Source organism: Procambarus clarkii, unplaced genomic scaffold (genome assembly GCF_040958095.1).
Source record: "Procambarus clarkii isolate CNS0578487 unplaced genomic scaffold, FALCON_Pclarkii_2.0 HiC_scaffold_95, whole genome shotgun sequence".
NCBI lineage: Eukaryota > Metazoa > Arthropoda > Malacostraca > Decapoda > Cambaridae > Procambarus > Procambarus clarkii.
The window spans coordinates 7,452,040-7,471,899 of NW_027189128.1; the positions used below are offsets into that span (position 1 = coordinate 7,452,040).

At 38.7% G+C, this 19,860-nt stretch overlaps 1 protein-coding gene across 1 annotated transcript; it reads right to left on the bottom strand.

Moving 5' to 3' along the window:
* Positions 1–284: 284 nt before the first annotated feature.
* On the bottom strand, positions 285–2,147 carry LOC138360115 (uncharacterized). The gene has a single exon (XM_069320052.1). It carries the CDS (start codon positions 2,145–2,147, stop codon positions 285–287), a length of 1,863 nt encoding a protein of 620 aa, XP_069176153.1.
* Between the last annotated feature and the right edge of the window lie 17,713 nt (positions 2,148–19,860).

Sequence of the window (19,860 nt, forward strand, 5' to 3'; positions counted from 1 at the left end):
GAGCATGGCGCTCGAGGATCCTATCCACGTTATGGCCGTTACCACTGACCAGGTCAGTGATTGCCTCGTCGAGGAGTTCCTCCCCCCATCCGGTTTCCTGGCCCCTGGGTGCGATAGCTGCAAGGAATTCGACCATAGTTTCCTTCCAAGCAGCTTCCAGGGGGGTCCCGTCAGGGGGGGGCATGTCGGGATCGGCTCCGTCGGGGGCGCCCACCACCGCCCTAACGTTACCTCTCCGTCCACGGTTCCTCAACGGGCTAGGCTGTTCGTCCTCCCTGTCTGAGTTAGACAGTGATGACTCTGAGCCCTCGCCCTCCGCTCGGTTTCTGTATTCCGCCACCAACTCTCTGTACTTTAAGTGATTGTTTCTTAACCGTGCAAATGACTCTGTCTTCACTTAACAAAATGCTCCGTTTGAAGAACGAATTGCGTGCATGCTTTTGGAATTTGTCTCGTGATGTAACTAAATAATGCTGATCGCCATATTTACTCACATTTGTCAAACTCTTGCCGTAAATTGCATTTGATACCAGCTTGAAAGCTTTACCCTTAATGGCGCAAGGTGTATTTGCACGTTCACGAGCATTTGTTTCGACAGATTCCTTAAGGTACTTGCTTTGTTGGAATTCATAAACTGCATTTACCTTAGCTACTTTTAATCCCAATTTCATCAGCATCTGAAGCAAATCTAAACTGACCAAGTAATCTTTTTGGGGGAGATGTGAAGCAATTAATTTATTGTTTTTCTTGGGGAGTTTGCGATCTTCGGTATTTAAAATGTGTTTGCTATAATCGGACAGAAGATCAGTTGAAATATTAGCATGCGACAGGGTTAATGGCAAGTCATCGGTGTATCGAGCCACCTCAGGTGCGACATGCTTGGTATTACACATGACCCAATACCCTTTATCCCCATCACAAGCAATATTTTCCAATCCCTGTTGGAGCCAATCATTGCATTCGGCAGCAGATAATTTACGGATCCCGCCTTGAGGAAGCAGTTCTGTCATACAGGTGGCGTATAAGCCATTGAAATCCAAATAAAGAATATATTTATCAGTGCTAGAAGGATCAGCACCTGTATGCTCATTTTGTACACTTGTGTGTTGCCGCACAACAGAGGTAAATCCGCCTCTTAGATTTCTGCGCAATACATCGTACAAATGGGGATCAGAAATAGAGTCCAAGACAACTTGACTCTTAAACAAGAAAGCGTCCCATGCAAAACTAGATAACGAGACATATTGAGTAATATCTAACTTGTACAGCTCAAGCATGGTCTTGTGCCATACAGTGAACACATCACACAATAGTCCAGTATCTACTTTCAAATAGACCTTTAAGTAATCCCCAATGGTCTTGCATTCTGCTGATCTAAAGACCTCTTTAGCCTGTTTTTTATCGGTCTCGTTTATGGCCTCGTGTTTTAAACTATTGAAAAAGGCTTCGGGAGGAGGAAGAGCTGGTTCATTTAATTTCTCCAAAGATGAAATATAGTCATAGCAGAAGACCTGTTTGCCTGTCTTTAATAAATGGTGGGCGGCTGGAGGGACGTCATCTAGCATAACTGAGGTGTAAGTGGTGGGTTTACCTTCCTTGATATGTTCTTTAGCTAGTTTTTCCAGCCCACCATTTAGTAAAGCCAGACTATCCATAAACCGAAGTTTACCAATATCCACTTTCATGAACTTAAATCCATCTTTGGAGGCAATATCAATTTCACGGTTAGGGAGGTTGGACAATTCATTTAAAATTACCCCGAGGTCATAAGCAGCGTTGTGAGAGAATGTATACAAATATTTATAAGAATTTCTGCACAACATGTTACACCTGCGGCAATAGGCAGCTAGATAATTATTAAATTCGATAGCATGATCATGATGACGGTGCTTGTCTTTATCTGATTTAAATGGTCTATAACACATTTCACATGTGGTTTGACGTCTATAGGCTTGCCAATGTTCACGTGTCATAGATATTTTGTATTTAGGCATGGTAGATTTGATTCTCTTCCATGCTTTCTCCAAAGTATCTATGAAATGATTTACAGGGTCATCCCCCATATACGTCAATTTCTCTGCCACCTCCAATTCCCTGTTGATGATGATAAAAGCATATGCCACGGCTTTGTGACACTTCTCGATCATACGTTGGGGATTGGAGGGGTCCAACAAGCACTCGAAATCATATTATGCCGTGTGAGAGGGACCATAAGCACGACCATAATTTTGAACTTGATTTTATGACCTTCAGGGTAAAATTTCAATGTTTGTTTAACTTCGCATGACTCTTCGTGATCCCGCATCGCATCAGGTGACAAATGCTGGCTGGTGTGTTACATGTCATGCCATGTATTGTGGCCACTATGCTGATTGGACACCATACCAGCCTAGTTGTATAATTATGGTGTATAAAAGATTAAGATACTTATTAAACGTGTAGATATAGTTTAATTAATGCCCAAACAGTATTGTGGGAGGAGGAATGCTGGCGAATAAAGTGATGAAGGAGTGAGGGAGGTAGCGTCTGCTTGCTGGGTCTGGCAGTTCATTCTTGTTGTTTGCACTCACCATTCCAGTTTTGTGGTTCACTATGGTGAACACAAATGCTTATATCTATATATATATATATATATATATATATATATATATATATTGGTGTATACTGGCAGCAGGTTTTCTTTCAAACATGTTTCATTGAATATGACCGCATATTCTGTATTTATTATTTTCTGGTTTAGGGCTTCTATCCCTCTAACTATTTTCTTAGCATCAGGGCTTAATTGAAATAGGAGTTCTCCAAAACTCATTTTCGTACTTTTAAGGAGAAGGAAAGAAGTGATTTACTATAGAGTGTATTACACTTATTTGTATAATTTGCACGACGTTTCGAACTCTATGGTTCATTCTCAAGTGAACAGATCTTACAATACTAGTTGATTTTATACCCGCATTAGGTCAGGTGATAATACAATGAAGGTGAAAACATGGGGGGATACATAAGGGATAAACATAGGGGCTGCAGAAGGCTTATTAGCCCATACGAGGCATCTCCTATCTAAACACAAAGATTAATCCAGTGTAATTGGCCTGTTATGTTGGACATTGTCTTCTGTGTTGGCATCGATATGTTCTTGTCTTGTCCTTACTCTCATGGTGGGTAGAGTAAATAGTTCCGTGATTTGGGTGTTCATGGTAGGTCGCTCTATTCTTATGTGAATTGCCTCAAGAATTTGTAATCTTCTTGAATCTTGGGTTTTGTCTATTATGCAAGTATTCTTGTTCAACATTTCTCTTGTTAGAGTAATGTCATGGGCTTGTCTCATGTGATTCCTAGGGCCACCAGATTGAAGATGGCATGTCAAACGCCTCGTCAGCTTGGTCGACGCCATACCTATGTACTTACATTGAAGGTTACATCCTTCGTGGGGGCAAGTGTACATGTATACAACGCTTGACTGCTGTAGAGGGTTCTCCGTCGGCTTCGGGCTGTTTTTGATAAGGAGTTCGGAAGTCTTCTTGGTTTTGTAGAATATTATCAGGTTTATGTTTTGGTTAGGAGTAGTGCTTTTTACTCCTTTACGGATTATTTCTTTCATTATTCTTTCCTCTTTTATATGTTCACTGTGCATGGTTGATTTGTAATACAATTTTATTGGGGGTGTTGTGGTTTCTGTTCTAGGTTCTGAATTATACCAACGGTCCAAGTGTCTTCTTATAGCAGCGTTTATTTCCGCGTTGCTATATCCGTTGTTCACCAATACCTGAGTTACTCTTTCAAACTCTCTACTCACGTTGCTCCATTCAGAGCAGTGGGTAAGCGCTCGACGAATATAAGCATTGAGAACACTGGCTTTGTATCTTTGGGGGCACTCACTTCTACCGTTCAGGCATAATCCTATGTAGGTGGGCTTGGTATATACGTTGGTGCTTAAAGAGGTTCCTGTTTTTGTTATTAGTACATCCAAGAATGGCAGACTGTTATTTTCACTATTTTCATGTGTAAATCGGAGTACTGACTCTCTCTCTAGGTGTCTTTTTAGGTCAATTAGTTCATCTGAGTCTTTTACTATTACGAATATGTCATCTACATAACGGCAGTATACAGTTGGTTTTTGTCTGCTACTGAAGACCCTATCTTCGATGGTTCCCATATAAAAATTAGCAAATAAAACTCCTAAGGGGGAACCCATTGCTACTCCGTCTATTTGTAAATACATGTCTCCTTGTGGACTGATGAAAGGGGCTTCCTTTGTACATGCTTCGAGAAGACTTTTCAAGTGTGGCTCAGGTATGTCTAATTTGGGGGTGCTATCGTCTCTGTATACTCTGTCCAGTATCATTCCTATGGTTGTGTCGACTGGGACGTTGGTAAAAAGGGATTCAACGTCCAGGGAAGCGATGATTCCATCGGGCTGGGTAGATTTGATCAATTCTAGGAAATCTGCTGATGATTGTAGACTAAACTTACTTGGAGTGTATGGAGTTAGGAGTTCATTGAGTTTCTTTGCCAGGTGATAAGTTGGGGTTGGTATTTGGCTGATTATAGGGCGTAGTGGGTTACCTGGTTTATGCGTCTTAACATTGCCGTAGGCATAACCTAAGCCATAGTCGCCTTGAAGTTTATTGAAATGCACACTACCTTTCTTTGCGTTGATTGCTGTAATTGTTTTGTTTACTTTCCGCTTAAGGTCTTCTACGGGGTTCCTCGTGATTCGTTGAAATTTGGAGTCGTCACTTAGGATGTCGCTAATTTTGTTCATGTATTCATGGGTAGGAATCAATACATATGCTGCTGTTTTGTCGGCTTTTCTTATTGTTACGTCTTTCAGATTTTTTAGTTGTTTCGCTGCTTCTTTGAGTCGTGGGGTTAAGATTGTAGATGAATATGTTCCTCGTTTTTTCCCTGCTTCTGCAAGCAGTTCAGCTTGAAGTGTGTCAGTGGTGATGACTTTTTTGTTGTCTTCTAGCTTATGGATATCGTCCAGAAGCATTTCGATTTCCAGGCGTTTTTGATGCATCTTTGGTTTAGATAAGAATTGACAATTTAGACCAAGATTTAAGAGGTCTCGTTGGTCCTGGGTAAGATCATAAGAAGTCAGGTTAAAGTAGCCATCTTTAGGACGAGGGATTTTTAGCTGTCCACCGTTTAGGGATGTTAACTTACGGATTAGGGATGTTAGTATATATATATATATATATATATATATATATATATATATATATATATATATATATATATATATATATATATACATATTATTAAATATGACCGAAAAAGTAAGATTAATAATTCTAACACGAATTTTCTCAATCTTTCGTACATTACGCTTCACTGTTGGAGGTAAATCAAAAATCACTTCTCCAAAATTCATTTTTTATTTCTAGTCTGACGCGACACGGGCGCGTTTCGTAAAACTTATTACATTTTCAAAGACTCAACGGCCTGCTGACTCCTTATGTTCCTTGCGCCTTCAGCCTGAAGTCTCCAAAGGAATTTGTGGACTTACTGCGGGGCACACGGGCCACAGGGATAAGAGCCTCGTTGGACGTAGAATCGCTGTTTACCAACGTACCTGTGGACGAGACAATCGGAATGATAGCCGACAGAGTGTATCGTGATCCAGCCTGTACTCCTCTTGACATGCCAGAAAGTATTCTGAGGAAACTACTCCAAGCTTGTACTAAAGAGGCACCCTTCTTAAGCCCGGATGGGCACATGTATAAGCAAGTAGATGGGGTCGCCATGGGTTCTCCCCTAGGTGTCCTGTTTGCAAACTTCTACATGGGTACCATCGAGCAAAAAGTCTTAGTCGACATGAACTTGAAACCGGCCATATACTGCAGGTATGTTGACGACATTTTTACACAGGTACCTGATGTCAGACATCTGCAGGAGCTGAAGGAGGCATTTGAGCAGAGTTCCGTGCTGCGTTTCACTTACGAGACGGAAAAGGATGGGAAGCTGCCTTTTCTAGATGTAACAGTCATGGAAAAGGGCGGAGGTTTCCACACTGCAGTCTACACTAAGGAAACAAACATAGGAATGTGCCTAAATGCCAACAGCGACTGCCCCGACAGGTACAAGAGGAGTGTTGTTAACGCATACGTCGACCGTGCTCTCAGCCACAGCTCAGAATGGAAGCAAGTCGACGAAGAACTCTGTAGGGTAAGGCAGGTCCTAGTCAATAACGGCTTCTCCAATGGTTTCATCGAAGACATCATAAGAAGGAAAGTGAAAAGCCATGCACCCTCTGAAGAGACAACTAACACAACACCTATACCCCCTATTAGACTATTTTACAGGAACTTCTTTTCCACAGCTCATAAAACGGAGGAAAGGGTCCTGAAAGATATTGTTAATAGAAACGTTATCCCTACAGACAAAAATCAGAGGATACAACTGACGATTTACTATAAAACCAGAAAAACGGCCAGCCTACTCATGAGAAACTCTCCAGACACAAAACAGAACGCTTTAAAAGAGACTAACGTCGTCTATGCCTTCAAATGCCCACTTGGGGACTGTAAGCTCCAAAAAACCCAGTATATAGGCAAGACAACAACATCTCTTTCTAGGCGTTTAACGATGCATAAGCAACAGGGCTCCATTAAGGAACATATAATCTCTTCCCATAACCAAACCATCGCCAGAGAAATCCTAGTAAACAACACAGAAATCATCGATAGATACAGCGATAGCAGGCGGCTTGACGTTTGCGAGGCACTACACATCAAGAAGTCAACACCAGCAATCAACAGCCAATTATTGCACAACTATATTCTACCCACCTCAAGACTCCGCTCCAATATAGAAGCATCAAGAAATATGGACCAATAGGCTTTCTACAAACACTTCTATTCAATACCCATTGTTTCTGTTCTGTCTTGTGTTGATACTTTTAATTCCCTATTAATATCCCCTCCTGTTCTGTCTTGTGTTAATGCCACATCACCCTTCCCACCTCACTCAAATGTAGATATAATATCAGAGAGACGTAAGTTCTAATCAGTTGTGTATTTGTGAAGTCTTTGAAAATGTAATAAGTTTTACGAAACGCGCCCGTGTCGCGTCAGACTAGAAATAAAAAATGAATTTTGGAGAAGTGATTTTTTATTTACCTCCAACAGTGAAGCGTAATGTACGAAAGATTGAGAAAATTCGTGTTAGAATTATTAATCTTACTTTTTCGGTCATATTTAATAATATATGTCTACAGGAAAGACTGCTACCAAAATATACTAATATATATATATATATATATATATATATATATATATATATATATATATATATATATATATATATATATATATATATATATATATATATATATATATATATATATATATATATATCACGAAAATAAACACGTGATTAAGAATGTGACAATGTCAGACCACGGAGGAAAAATGAAACAGGAAATTTCCTTAAGTACTTTCGTATATTAAATACATCTTCAGAAGGTGACATCTTCTTCACCTTCTGAAGATATATTTAATATACGAAAGTACTTAAGGAAATTTCCTGTTTCATTTTTCCTCCGTGGTCTGACATTGTCATATATATATATATATATATATATATATATATATATATATATATATATATATATATATATATATATATATATATATATATATATATATATATATATATATATATATATATATATATATATATATATATATATATATATATATAGTATAATAACAGCAAAAGGATATGCTGGGAGGAGACATTTTGGTGAGGGACGTGTTAGTGGGAGGGAGTGAGGCTGTCGTCTGCTGTGTCACTTGTCATGCAGATTCTTGTGGCCACTATGTTGATTGGACATCATACCAGTTTTCTTGTACAATTATGTTGAATAAAACATGCAGATACGTATACTAACGTGTGTGTGTGTGTGTGTGTGTGTGTGTATATAGCGTATTAACAGCACAAACAGTATACTGGGAGGAGGATTTTTGGTGAGTGAGGTAGCATGGTCTGCTGGCTGTGGTATTGGCGGCCACTATATTGTTTGGACACCATACCAGATTAGTAGTACATTTGGTTTACACATTTTATTATATAAATATAACACACCACACACTATTGAATTATATTATTGCAAAAAATGAGAAAAAATCCGAGACATTGAAATAATCAACACGTTCTTGCACTAGCTTACAGTCAATATTGGATTATTTAATAAGTGCATATGTGACATACTAATTGATTGTGAATATTTTAGTTTACCTTGAAAAGCTTCATAGAAAACACCAACCTCACCTAACCTTCTTTAAGATATTCATCTTATTGCTTCTTATTTACAAGTATTACTTAACCTATCAATGGTATAGGTTATGTAATAATTATAATTAAGAAGCAATAAGATGCTTATCTTAACATAATAAGGAGGTTAGGTGAGGTCGGTGTTTTCTATGAAGCTTTTCAAGGTAAACTAAAATATTTACAATCAATTAGTATGTCACATATGCACTTATTAAATATGCCAATATTGACTATACGCAAGTGCGAGAACGGGTCGAAATAATTAGGTAATAATGTCTTTGTGTCAACTGCTGCCTGCCGCGAGGTGGAGAAGACTGTCAGAGGACACTTACTCTGTCAACGCTTTAATTTTGCCAGACTTTCCCGCTTTATTGCAGCCAAAATATGTCACTTACGATTTGATTTTGATTTTCCCATGATCAGGGAACACAAATGAACATTTTTATATGATGAAACAAAAATTTTTAATAATATAATTTCTTGCACCTGGTGGTGTTGAAGGCTATTATGGCAAGCGCCTCCCAGGGGTTATTGATTAAGTCTACCGTTTAATTATGGTAAGATTTAAATATAAAACCCCCAAAATGTGTGAAGGAAAGTTTACTGGTGAAAAAAGTTATAAAATGCACTCTGCTGAAATGTAATATATATAATTATTTAATTTTAAAGTTATTAATCAAATCAATTACAGGTAGATTTCCCCCAAATAATTTATGGACCTTCGAACTGGATGAACCAGAAATGCTACACTGGTGCATCAAATACAGAAATTATTGGATCTTGAGCAACAAATATAATTTACAAGCCTTTGAACCTAGATGGGTACTTAATGATCCTAGATCACACTGGTCCATCAAATTAAATAAACCAGTGCAATAAATCAATAATATATTAAACACATATCACCAGTCATAGACTGGTCAGTAGCCTAGACTCACAGCCGTTTCAGGGAGCTTATCCACCAAATTCGTGGAATGTGATACCCATGGAGTTTTATCACATAAATTAAATAAAACCAAATTGTGGCTTTATTTTTACAGAGTTTATCTACTAGATTGTGGTGTTAAATTCGCGAAAGGTCACTAATAAAATAATTATTACTACCAAAATAACACCGGTGGTTAATGAGAGGCTACCAACAACAATTGTGTATATAATTTATCTAAGAAGAGAAGTGTTTAAAATATAAACTAAAACTCCAATTAAAATATATTGCACTCTGTGTCTATTACACAATATTCTAGTAGCTAGATCCCAACCTTCTTTAGGGAAGGATGTTACCATTGACTAGTGTTGAACTAAATACTGATCAACATAGTCCCATTTATATTACCATAGCCTAGTGTTGTACTAAATATTGAACAATCTAGCACCATTAATTAATTATGCAGGCCCTTATATCTGGTGGGATCAATACCAGCACAAGTTGTGTTGTGTATCAATAATTATTTTCATATTTTATATATTTACCTATAATCATTTCAACGTTTAGTATTAATGAGTGTCTCTGTACCAACTAAACATGATAAAGAAAGGCTAACTTGCAGTACTCCTACAGGGACACACCTTCTATTTACTGGTAATCAGGGATAAAGAGATGCAATCACCTGTTCGACACACAAAGAAGACAAGTAGTAGTAAGGAGGGCATACAAAGTGGATAGGCAGCTGGTGCCCCCTGGAGGGCCAGATTTTACACATAATAATGAGTTAGTATGTTATTATGCTGTATTTTATTATATATCATTTAAATACATTGCCCAATGGCAATATTCTTATGTCCCTTTGTATGAAAAACTGACAACCACTTTTTTTTTCTCTCTCCTTTGTTTCAATTCGGATTTTATTGTGACTTCTACATCTTGGAGAACGCATATCTGTCACTAAGCATGTGAAGTTGTAACGAAATTGGTCAACATGCTAATCAGCCACAGGTGGCTGAATTTGGGACTAATTTTTTGGGCCAGATATACATACAAATTTCAAATTCTATTATCTTTGTCTCTTTAGGTTGTATTAGTGAATGAGGACCATATTAAGGCCTTATTACTTTTATATGGGCAATAGTTACCGCAATATATATGTTTGTTAGAAGAACATAAGAATGAAGGTAATTACAGAAGGTCTGTTGGCCCATATGAGGCAGCTCCTATTTATATCCACCCAATCTCATTCATATATATGTCGGTCCTACTATTAGACAGTTAAGGAGCACAGTGTCTGTTATACAGTTATCCCTAACGTATCCCTACATATATATTTTTTTTTGGGGAGGGGGGAAGTAATGTAAATATGGTAGGGAGTAGGGAGCCGGTCGGCCGAGCGGACAGCACGCTGGACTTGTGATCCTGTGGTCCTGGGTTCGATCCCAGGCACCGGCGAGAAACAATGGGCAGAGTTTCTTTCACCCTATGCCCCTGTTACCTAGCAGTAAATAGGTACCTGGGTGTTAGTCAGCTGTCACGGGCTGCTTCCTGGGGGTGGAGGCCTGGTCGAGGACCGGGCCGCGGGGACACTAAAGCCCCGAAATCATCTCTAGATAACCTCTAGATGTAAAGACACATGGTGAGAATCGGTCAGAAACTGAATTTTTTATCAGGTCTCAAATTTAAAATTCCTGTTTTAGAGATAATTGAAGTTGAAGTTATTGAAAATGAATAATTCGAATAATGCTAAGGTATATGGATGCCTTAGAATTAGGAACTTTGCACATAGAGTGTAAATATAGTGGGAATCGGACAGAAGCTTAAATTTGTATCAGGTCTCATATTTGAAATCCCGGTTTTAGAGATAATTGAAGTTGAAATTATTGAAAATTAATATGGTATTTCTAATTAAAGAATTTTCTTGAATGTTTTAGTAAACATTTCTTGGGATTTGTACTCGAGTATAAGAAAGTTATAGGTCAATATGTGTTTAGATTAAGTTTAGGTTCATGAAAAATCAATTCAAATGGGATTGTTGAACAGACAACTGTGCACTATATATGTAAATATGGTTAGAATAGATCAGAGACTCGATATTTTTATGCTTATTACAGTTGAAACTCTAGTTATAGTGATAAATGAAGTCGAAGTTATCGACAATGAATAATGTAGTATTCATTAATTTTCTTGTATGTTTTAATAAGCATTGTTTAACATTCATACTCAAATATGTGAAAGTTGTCGGCCAATATGTGTTGAAATGATGTCAAGAAAAAATAACAAAAAAAAACAAAATATAAAGGTAATTATAATAATTAAAATGATATAGGGGATATATTTAGGGTCTACTTTATGTAAGTGAAAAGCCCTGATCTTGTCCCTAATCATCGAAACCACCAAAAGAGGCAAAGAAAACTGAACTTGAAATCTGTGAAAAAGTAAGCCAAAAAAAAATACAAGTTCTGCAAGTTGTAACTGATTTATTTGTTGACCAATTTAATTTTATCTTCACACAGGTAGGGACGGTTATACACTCTCCAGGATGTAGAAGTTACACCAAAATTTGATAATAAACAAAGGAGAAAAAAAAAGAAAAAAGAAATTTCCCCTAAAAATAAATATTTGGGGACATTGGTGCAAGTAACAGATATTAACATTGGGCAATGTATTTATATGATGTATAACATCATATAAATACATCATATAAAATAGAGCAAAATAACATACTTACTCCTTACTATGTGTGTTGTTAAGTATTACGTAGCAATGATATAATGGCACCAGCTGCATATCCTCCTTATGGAAACTTCTAACTATTTTTCTTCTTATTTGTGCGTCGGACAGGTGCTTGTATCTCTTTATTACTGCATTATTCTTCAGTTCCTGTTATTAGGAGCTGTTCCCCTTATCAACAAAACGTTCTTCGGTTTAAAAAATTCGTCTAAAATAAATTTCTGAAAATATTTTAATGAAACTTTCACGACACTGAAGATAATAATTTAGAGATTTGTTTAACATTTATAAGTAATTTTTACATAATTCAAATATTTTTCGCTTCTTGACCCCTAAGGCTGAGCAGCCTACGGGTTAATGTACAATAACCTCGAAGGAGGTAGTATTTTAGTCTGGTGCTATAAAACTGACCCTTGGCTACTATCGTTAGTAATTGCTCAAGATTATAAGCAAGTACCCTAGTTACATTAGTAACAATATAATAGGCCCTGTAAATTCCAACCAAGCAGTCAACACAGCTGATCTAGAAACAAAACTGAAAAGGACCCAAAACGACTTAAGGGTCACTTAACAAGACAGATTAATAAATGCCATGATCTGTCACAACAAACTCCAGTTGAACATATTGAACTAGAAACCTACTTGCAAGTTGCAACAAGTATGAGCAAGTCAAACGCCAAATAGAAAGTATTTGGCTGAATTTGCCAACACCAATGCAAGTACTGGTGTATTATATGGTATTATGGATGATCTGGCAAATTATGAGGATTACACTCAAGCCAGGTTAAAGCCTTTTGTCAAATTAATTGCCCAGAGTAAAGCCACAAAAACAGCTGCAACTAACACTACTCATCCAGAAGTTAAACGACCTTCAGTCCGTTTACCCACATTCTTTGGAACTGAGGATGAAAATTGGAAAAACGTCTGGAATTTGTTGATACTGTGGATTCTAAACCCAAAATTCTTAAAACCACCAAATTCACATACCTACGCAGTCAACTTAAAGGTGAAACTAAAAAGGTGGTAACAAATTTAACCCTAAATAGTGACAGCTATGATCTTGCAGTTCAGCTCCTTAAAGATAATTATGATAACACAGAGCGTGCTGGCACACATTTAGTTTAAAAATTTTTGGACTTGCCCCCAACTAATGAAACCACTGACTAACTCCAAGCCTTCAGATTGTAGCTTGAGTCATTACAAAAAGCACTCAGCCTTAAGGTTGATATAAATAGTGCTGAGTGGGTAACTAAAATTAACGAATGATGCAAATAACCCAGTGAGACTATGGATAGGTTGAGTTCCCTGTATAGCATATATTCTCTGACAGTTCAGGAGATTACAGAAGGTTTACGCTCTGTTGTAGAATGACCACGAGCAAATACAGATAGTAAACCAACAACCAAACCCTCGTTAATCACCAATAATAAACCAAAGAGTATACCCAGTACTCTAACGAAACATAAACCATTTAACTCCACCCCACGAGGGAAATTTGGCAGTGTGGGCACATATGGAGTGCGGTCTCTCAAAGTCTTGTAGCGAGTAGATTAGGCCATTCATATACTAGCTCCAAGCTCATTAGCTTAATGAGAGAGTAGCACAACTCTCAGTAGCACTAATGACTAAACTCAAACCTTTTCTCTAAATACAGTTAACATTCCTTCCATCCTTCCAACCTATTGGAGGATGATGAGGGGAGGTGTGGTCCAAACATATAAGCGATCGAGAAGCGAATAATCATGAGAATAATTTCCACAGTGATTCAGTTAACTTCAGTACATACGCTTAAGAGTTACCAAACACTTTCTACCTCAAGAATGTAGCACTCGACATATTCAGTTCTAACCGACCCCAAGACGCTTCAACTTCGATACAGAGCAGACAGTAAACTCCGACTGCATCGAGCTCTGTGTCAAAGCCAAAGCATCGTGGGGTCGGTTAGAACTGAATATGCCGAGTACTACATTCTTGAGGTAGAAAGTGTGTGGTAATTCTCAAGTGTATGTAGTGAAGTTAACTGAATCACTGTGGAAATTGTACTGATGATTACACACTTCTTGATCGCTTATATGATTGAACTACACCTCATCTGAACTTAATCCAATAGGTTGGAAGGAATGTTAACTGTATTTACGGAAATGATTTGAGTTTAGTCATTACCCGCCAAACACACACCGAAACTACGACATTGGTACAACGTTCGAACAAGTTTTAACACCTTCTAACCAGTTATAACAACCAATATAGCAAGTTGTAACAACGTTTAAATACGTCATAAACACGTTAAGCCAAGAGGTAACAACTTTATTACAAGTTGTAACAAGCGGAAAATAGAGACAGTTTCGGTTTGTGTTTCCAGGGTAGTGATACTGAGAAATGTTCTACTCTCTCTCATTAAGCTCATGAGTTTAGAGCGAGTATATTATTGGCATAATCTACTAGCTACAGTCTACAGTTACTGTTTCACCCAAGGTGGTGACTCCCAAATGTGCTGTAGGCTGGATTACATGTTTATTCTGTAATGAAGAACATTCCATATACCACTGCACTAATTACCTTGACCGTACTACACGTGTAAAGCGACTCAAGGAATTGCATAAATGCACTAAGTACCTCAGGTTGTTTAACACCGATACCTGTACAACCCAACTGCAAACCTGCAACAGGTGCGATAAAGGGCAACACTACTCAGTACTGTGTGGAGACATAAAATTAAAGTTCTCCAAAGCCAAGGTGGAGGAAGAGGCTTCCATCACCGTCCTGTTCTGCAAAGAAGGAAAGGATATAAGTGCCGTGTCGACAAAGTCTAAGAAAAATGTGACTTTGCCAACTGCCCAGGTTACAATAAAAAACAGTATGGCTGAGGTCAACACCCACGGGTTTTTTGACCAAGGGTCCCAAAAAACATTTGTCACCCAAGAAGTGGCAGATAACTTAAAATTGAAACCTTTTGCACAGGAAAAACTAAATATAACAGGGTTCCTGACCAACACAGGACCCCAAGTCTGAAAGTGGTCTAACCATTAGTATATTTAGGCGGTTATGTGCGACCTGTATAAGCCATTGTAGTAGACAAAATCCCATCCGACCAATATGATCATGGTCTAGGGACAACAGCCAAATAATTACAAAAAAGGGGAATTAAGTTGCCTGGTAACAAAATCACGTCTGACCACCTCTTCAGCATTGGATTCCTTGTACGTTCAGAATATTACCATAAATTCATCACTAGACAATTCATCACTCTAAATGGCAGGAAATGAACCTGTTATTGTCTGTGGAAGGCAATTTGCTCACTGGATCAGTTTTGAGTTTGAAACAACCCACATCTTTAGACAACCAACATGTCAACCTATAGATGGTGGCGTAACTAGGTTGAGAACAGCCACCACTTAAATTCAGAGACGTGTCTAAGGATGAGCTTGAACCCCCTGTACATAAATTATAAAATAATACCTGGATTCATTTGTCTACTGTGACAACCAATACTGGGTCAGGTTACCATGGAAGCTGAATCATCCTTAGATGCCAGTAAATCATTTCATGATTTACTGGCATCAATTAAGGTCTTAGGTGTTGGACTTAAATAGTCAACCTGGGAACCTGAAATTGTAACAAGCCATAATACAACAACAACAACTCGATAACAAATTCATCGAAGTTGTAACCAATGATGACCCCAAGGAAGGACACTATTGTTATGAACCCCAGGTACCCAAGTGAGGTAGGTGCCTTGTGAGTTATTCTACCCACCTGACTATAGTTAGAAGTCTGGGAGAGAAACTGAATAGAGTAAACGTCGGTGAATTATGACCGAAAAGAAAACCAGCAGAGGACAAGCATCATATAGAAGTGAGTGAGAGTCAAAATGTTTACATTTTGTTACGTGACGTGACGCAGACGGAAGTCGTAATGCGTCACTTGAGTTGCTACAGTCGTCAGGAATGGACGTACGTCGGATTCCTCCTGGGAAGAATGAACAATATATTTCCCAGTTTGGTGGATGAGTGAAGGCTACATATTACAAAGTGTGAGAGAAATGCCTGGGACGTCATAAGTCATTTCTCAGTGATCAGGAATAATATTAGGGACGGCCTGAAGCGTACTTGATTGTCGTATCCTCTGTGGACCCTAATGTGTGTTATCCTTCGGGTGGAAGACAGTAAGCAGGTGTTTCTCTGTGAAGCCTGCCAGGCGACATCGTGCTCTCAAGACAAGACTGAGGGGAAGCTTCGAGAGATAGTCCAAAAGGATTTTGGTGGACGATCAAGCGTAGTGCCATTTTGGAGCGCCCAGGGCGAGTATCGCCAGATCGTCACTTTCTGCACGGAGTGCACTTAATTAGTTGATAGATAGTCTATTATTGATCGATCGTGTGCCCGGTGATCATAAGAGACGTTTACGAATATTTGTTAGATATTTCATGAAGATAGTAAGGATATATAAGGAGTTAGAGATGATGGGACATGTTGGAGGCGAGAGTGACGCATGCTTGCTCTCCGGAGGTCAGTGAGCGACCAAGGGGCTTAGCCCCTGGGGTACGCCTCAAAGGTTGATTTCGGTGTGGACACGCCTAGGAATGGGGGAGGACCCATCTCAGTAAGACCGGTAAGGAGATGTCGGATGGCGATATTAATGTAAATATATATTATTTATGTGTTGCTAGGGAAATTGTTATTATTGTTTGGTAATAGAATTAGGTTTGTGTGGGGGGAGAAGTTCGTGAAGGAGCTCCGTGTCTGATGAAGATTACATGGTGAACTTCAGTGGTGGAGCAAAGCTTCAGTGTTAATATAGAACTTCGAGTGTAGTGGATCTACACGTGTCGTTATTAAAGCTGCTTAGAGGATCTTCACAGACACTGAGTGGGATTTCAAGTAGCAGCAGATATTGGAGGACTGCAGGAGTACCTACCTGATATTTTGAGGACCCAAAGACAGTCGATCTTAGTGGTGGGCCTCAGGACATAGAACGGAGGATTGTAGAGACACTTTGATATGTATGCAGGATTGCATGAGTACATATGGCGTGAGTGACGCAATGCAAGATGAGAAAATCTTATATTTCTTGTTGAAGAAATTCTTTATATTTTAGTTAGGCAAATCTGTGAGGAGGCAGCAGGTTAAGGGCTGAAAATTGAGCAGCAGCCTAGTGCCGTTTATTTGAGGAACACTGGAGATGATATTAGAGTGAAGCCGGTTTATAGCAGCCTAGGGTATATATATATAAATATATATTATATATATATTGGAGGGGATCCAAACATTCCCTCTAATGTGTTATGTGTGGTTTCCTCCGAGGCTATGATTCCCATTGTTCCTGTCAGAGGTGGTACTCCCTTCCAATATATATATATATATATGTCGTACCTAGTAGCCAGAACGCACTTGTCAGCCTACTATGCAAGGCCCGATTTGCCTAATAAGCCCAGTTTTCATGAATTAATTGTTTTTTGACTACCTAACCTACCTAACCTAACCTAACCTAACTTTCTCGACTACCTAACCAAACCTAACCTATAAAGATAGAGTAGGTTAGGTTAGGTAAGGTTGGTTAGGTTCGGTCATATATCTACGTTAATTTTAACTCCAATAAAAAAAAATTTACCTCATACATAATGAAATGGGTAGCTTTATCATTTCATAAGAAAAAAAATTGGGAAAATATATTAATTCAGGAAAACTTGGCTTGTTAGACAAATCTGGCCTTGCATAGTAGGCCAAAAAGTGCGTTCTGGCTACTAGGTACGACATATATATATATATATATATATATATATATATATATATATATATATATATATATATATATATATATATATATATATATATATATATGTCGTACCTAGTAGCCAGAACGCACTTCTCGGCCTACTATGCAAGGCCCGATTTGCCTAATAAGCCAAGTTTTCATGAATTAAATGGTTTTCGACTACCTAAACTAACTAACTTTTTCGGCTACCTAACCTAACCTAACCTATGAAGATAGGTTAGGTTAGGTAGGGTTGGTTAGATTTGGTCATATATCTACGTTAATTTTAACTCCAATAAAAAAAATTGACCTCATACGTAGTGAAATGGGTAGCTTTATCATTTCATAAGAAAAAAATTAGAGAAAATATATTAATACAGGAAAACTTGGCTTATTTGGCAAAATGGGCCTTGCATAGTAGGCTGAGAAGTGCATTCTGGCTACTAGGTACGACATATATATATATTGTGACGGTAACGCGTTGGTGTTCGGCTGTTCAAAGCTAGGGGTATGGCCTCGTCACATAGTATTAAAAAAAAATAGAAAATCTGGAACTTCGTCTGTGGTAAGGTAAGGAGAAGACACACAAAACACAAGTAAACTTTAACAATGGAATTTTAATTACGTTAAATAAATCAAAACATGAATAAAATGGACAAACAAATTCGTATAATAAAATCAATCAATCAAAATAATAAGAATAATTAAATGACACAATGAAAAGTTACGTTAAGACAAGTGAGCAAAATAACAAGAAGTGCAATAGACAAGTAAATGAGAGGTGCTGGAATATTTGCTTTAAGCTATCACCTCTCTCAGTACACGTACGCCAAAGCTTACGTCTAGCAGGGAGAAATGTTAACTGTGAGAAAGCACGGAATATTCTGAGGACTGAGGTCGTGGCGGCCCCAGACATCAAGTAGTATGGGGGGGTGAGTGCAGTTGCAGCCAGACCGGCGACCAATCAGCGAGGGGCCGGCAGCGAGACAGGTAGTTTGGCGGTTTGAGTCTGAGCAGGTGTCCCTGGCGGCATACGTTTTGCGCTCTGGCAAACCTTGGAGATGTTGTTGTCGTTGTTGGACATTTCTTCCATTGTAGTTTTATATAGTTGTATCGACGTAATTGTGGAGGGAAGAGCAGGCTCAATCTCTTGAAGGAGATTATTGTCACAATATATATATATATATATATATATATATATATATATATATATATATATATATATATATATATATATATATATATATATATATATATATACATATGACAACCAGGCACCCCTCCCCACCCGTGCCAAAAACACCCACCGCAGGAAAGTATCAACAGCAGAACCGAGGCATCCAAAATCCGAGCAACAGTCAGCAAGAAAATAGAAGAAGGCGATCAGAGTCATCACCAGTGAAATAGGGGCGATCAGAGTCATCACCAGTGAAGACACAGTTGCCACCAGGGATGCCCATACAGCACAAGCCCTGAGGGAAAAACACCCACCCAGAGCTCCTCGTGACGACAGTGTTTCCCTAGTCGGTGTCACCAGAGCAGAACCCCTGTGTGTGCTCGAATCCATGATGCATAAAGCAGCTTTATCCTTCCCACCAGGATCAGCAGGTGGGTTCACAGGACTACGACCCAACCACATCAAACAAATGCTCAACCCTGCACTGGGAGACATTGCACAGGGCCTCCTGGTGGAACTAACTAGATTCGCCAACACATGTCTAGCTGGCAACATACCAGAGACCATACGGCCTCTCTTTTTTGGCGCTACCCTCTGTGCCCTGAGGAAAAAAGATGGAGGAATCAGACCGATAGCTGTGGGCAATTCACTCCGGCGTCTCGTCGCTAAGGCTGCTGCTAGAGCAGTTAGTCAGGCAGCAGCCGACATGCTGAAGCCAAAACAGCTTGGGTTTGGCATTCCCCAAGGGTGTGAGGCAGCGGCTCATGCAGCTAGAGCCTACATTGCCAACATTACGAATGAAAAAGCCTTGATAAAGCTGGACTTCAAAAATGCTTTCAATCTGGTTAGAAGGGATGCAGTACTCAGTGCAGTTCATTGCCTTTTTCCTTCCCTCTACTCGTCTGTAAACTCATGCTACAGCAAGAATCTAACTCTGCTTTTTGGGGAACATGAAATTGAATCACAAGAAGGTGTCCAACAAGGTGACCCCCTT

Coding starts and splice junctions, on each gene's coding strand:
- LOC138360115 (XM_069320052.1), bottom strand. CDS start 2,147: ATGATCGAGAAGTGTCACAAAGCCGTGGCATATGCTTTTATCATCATC.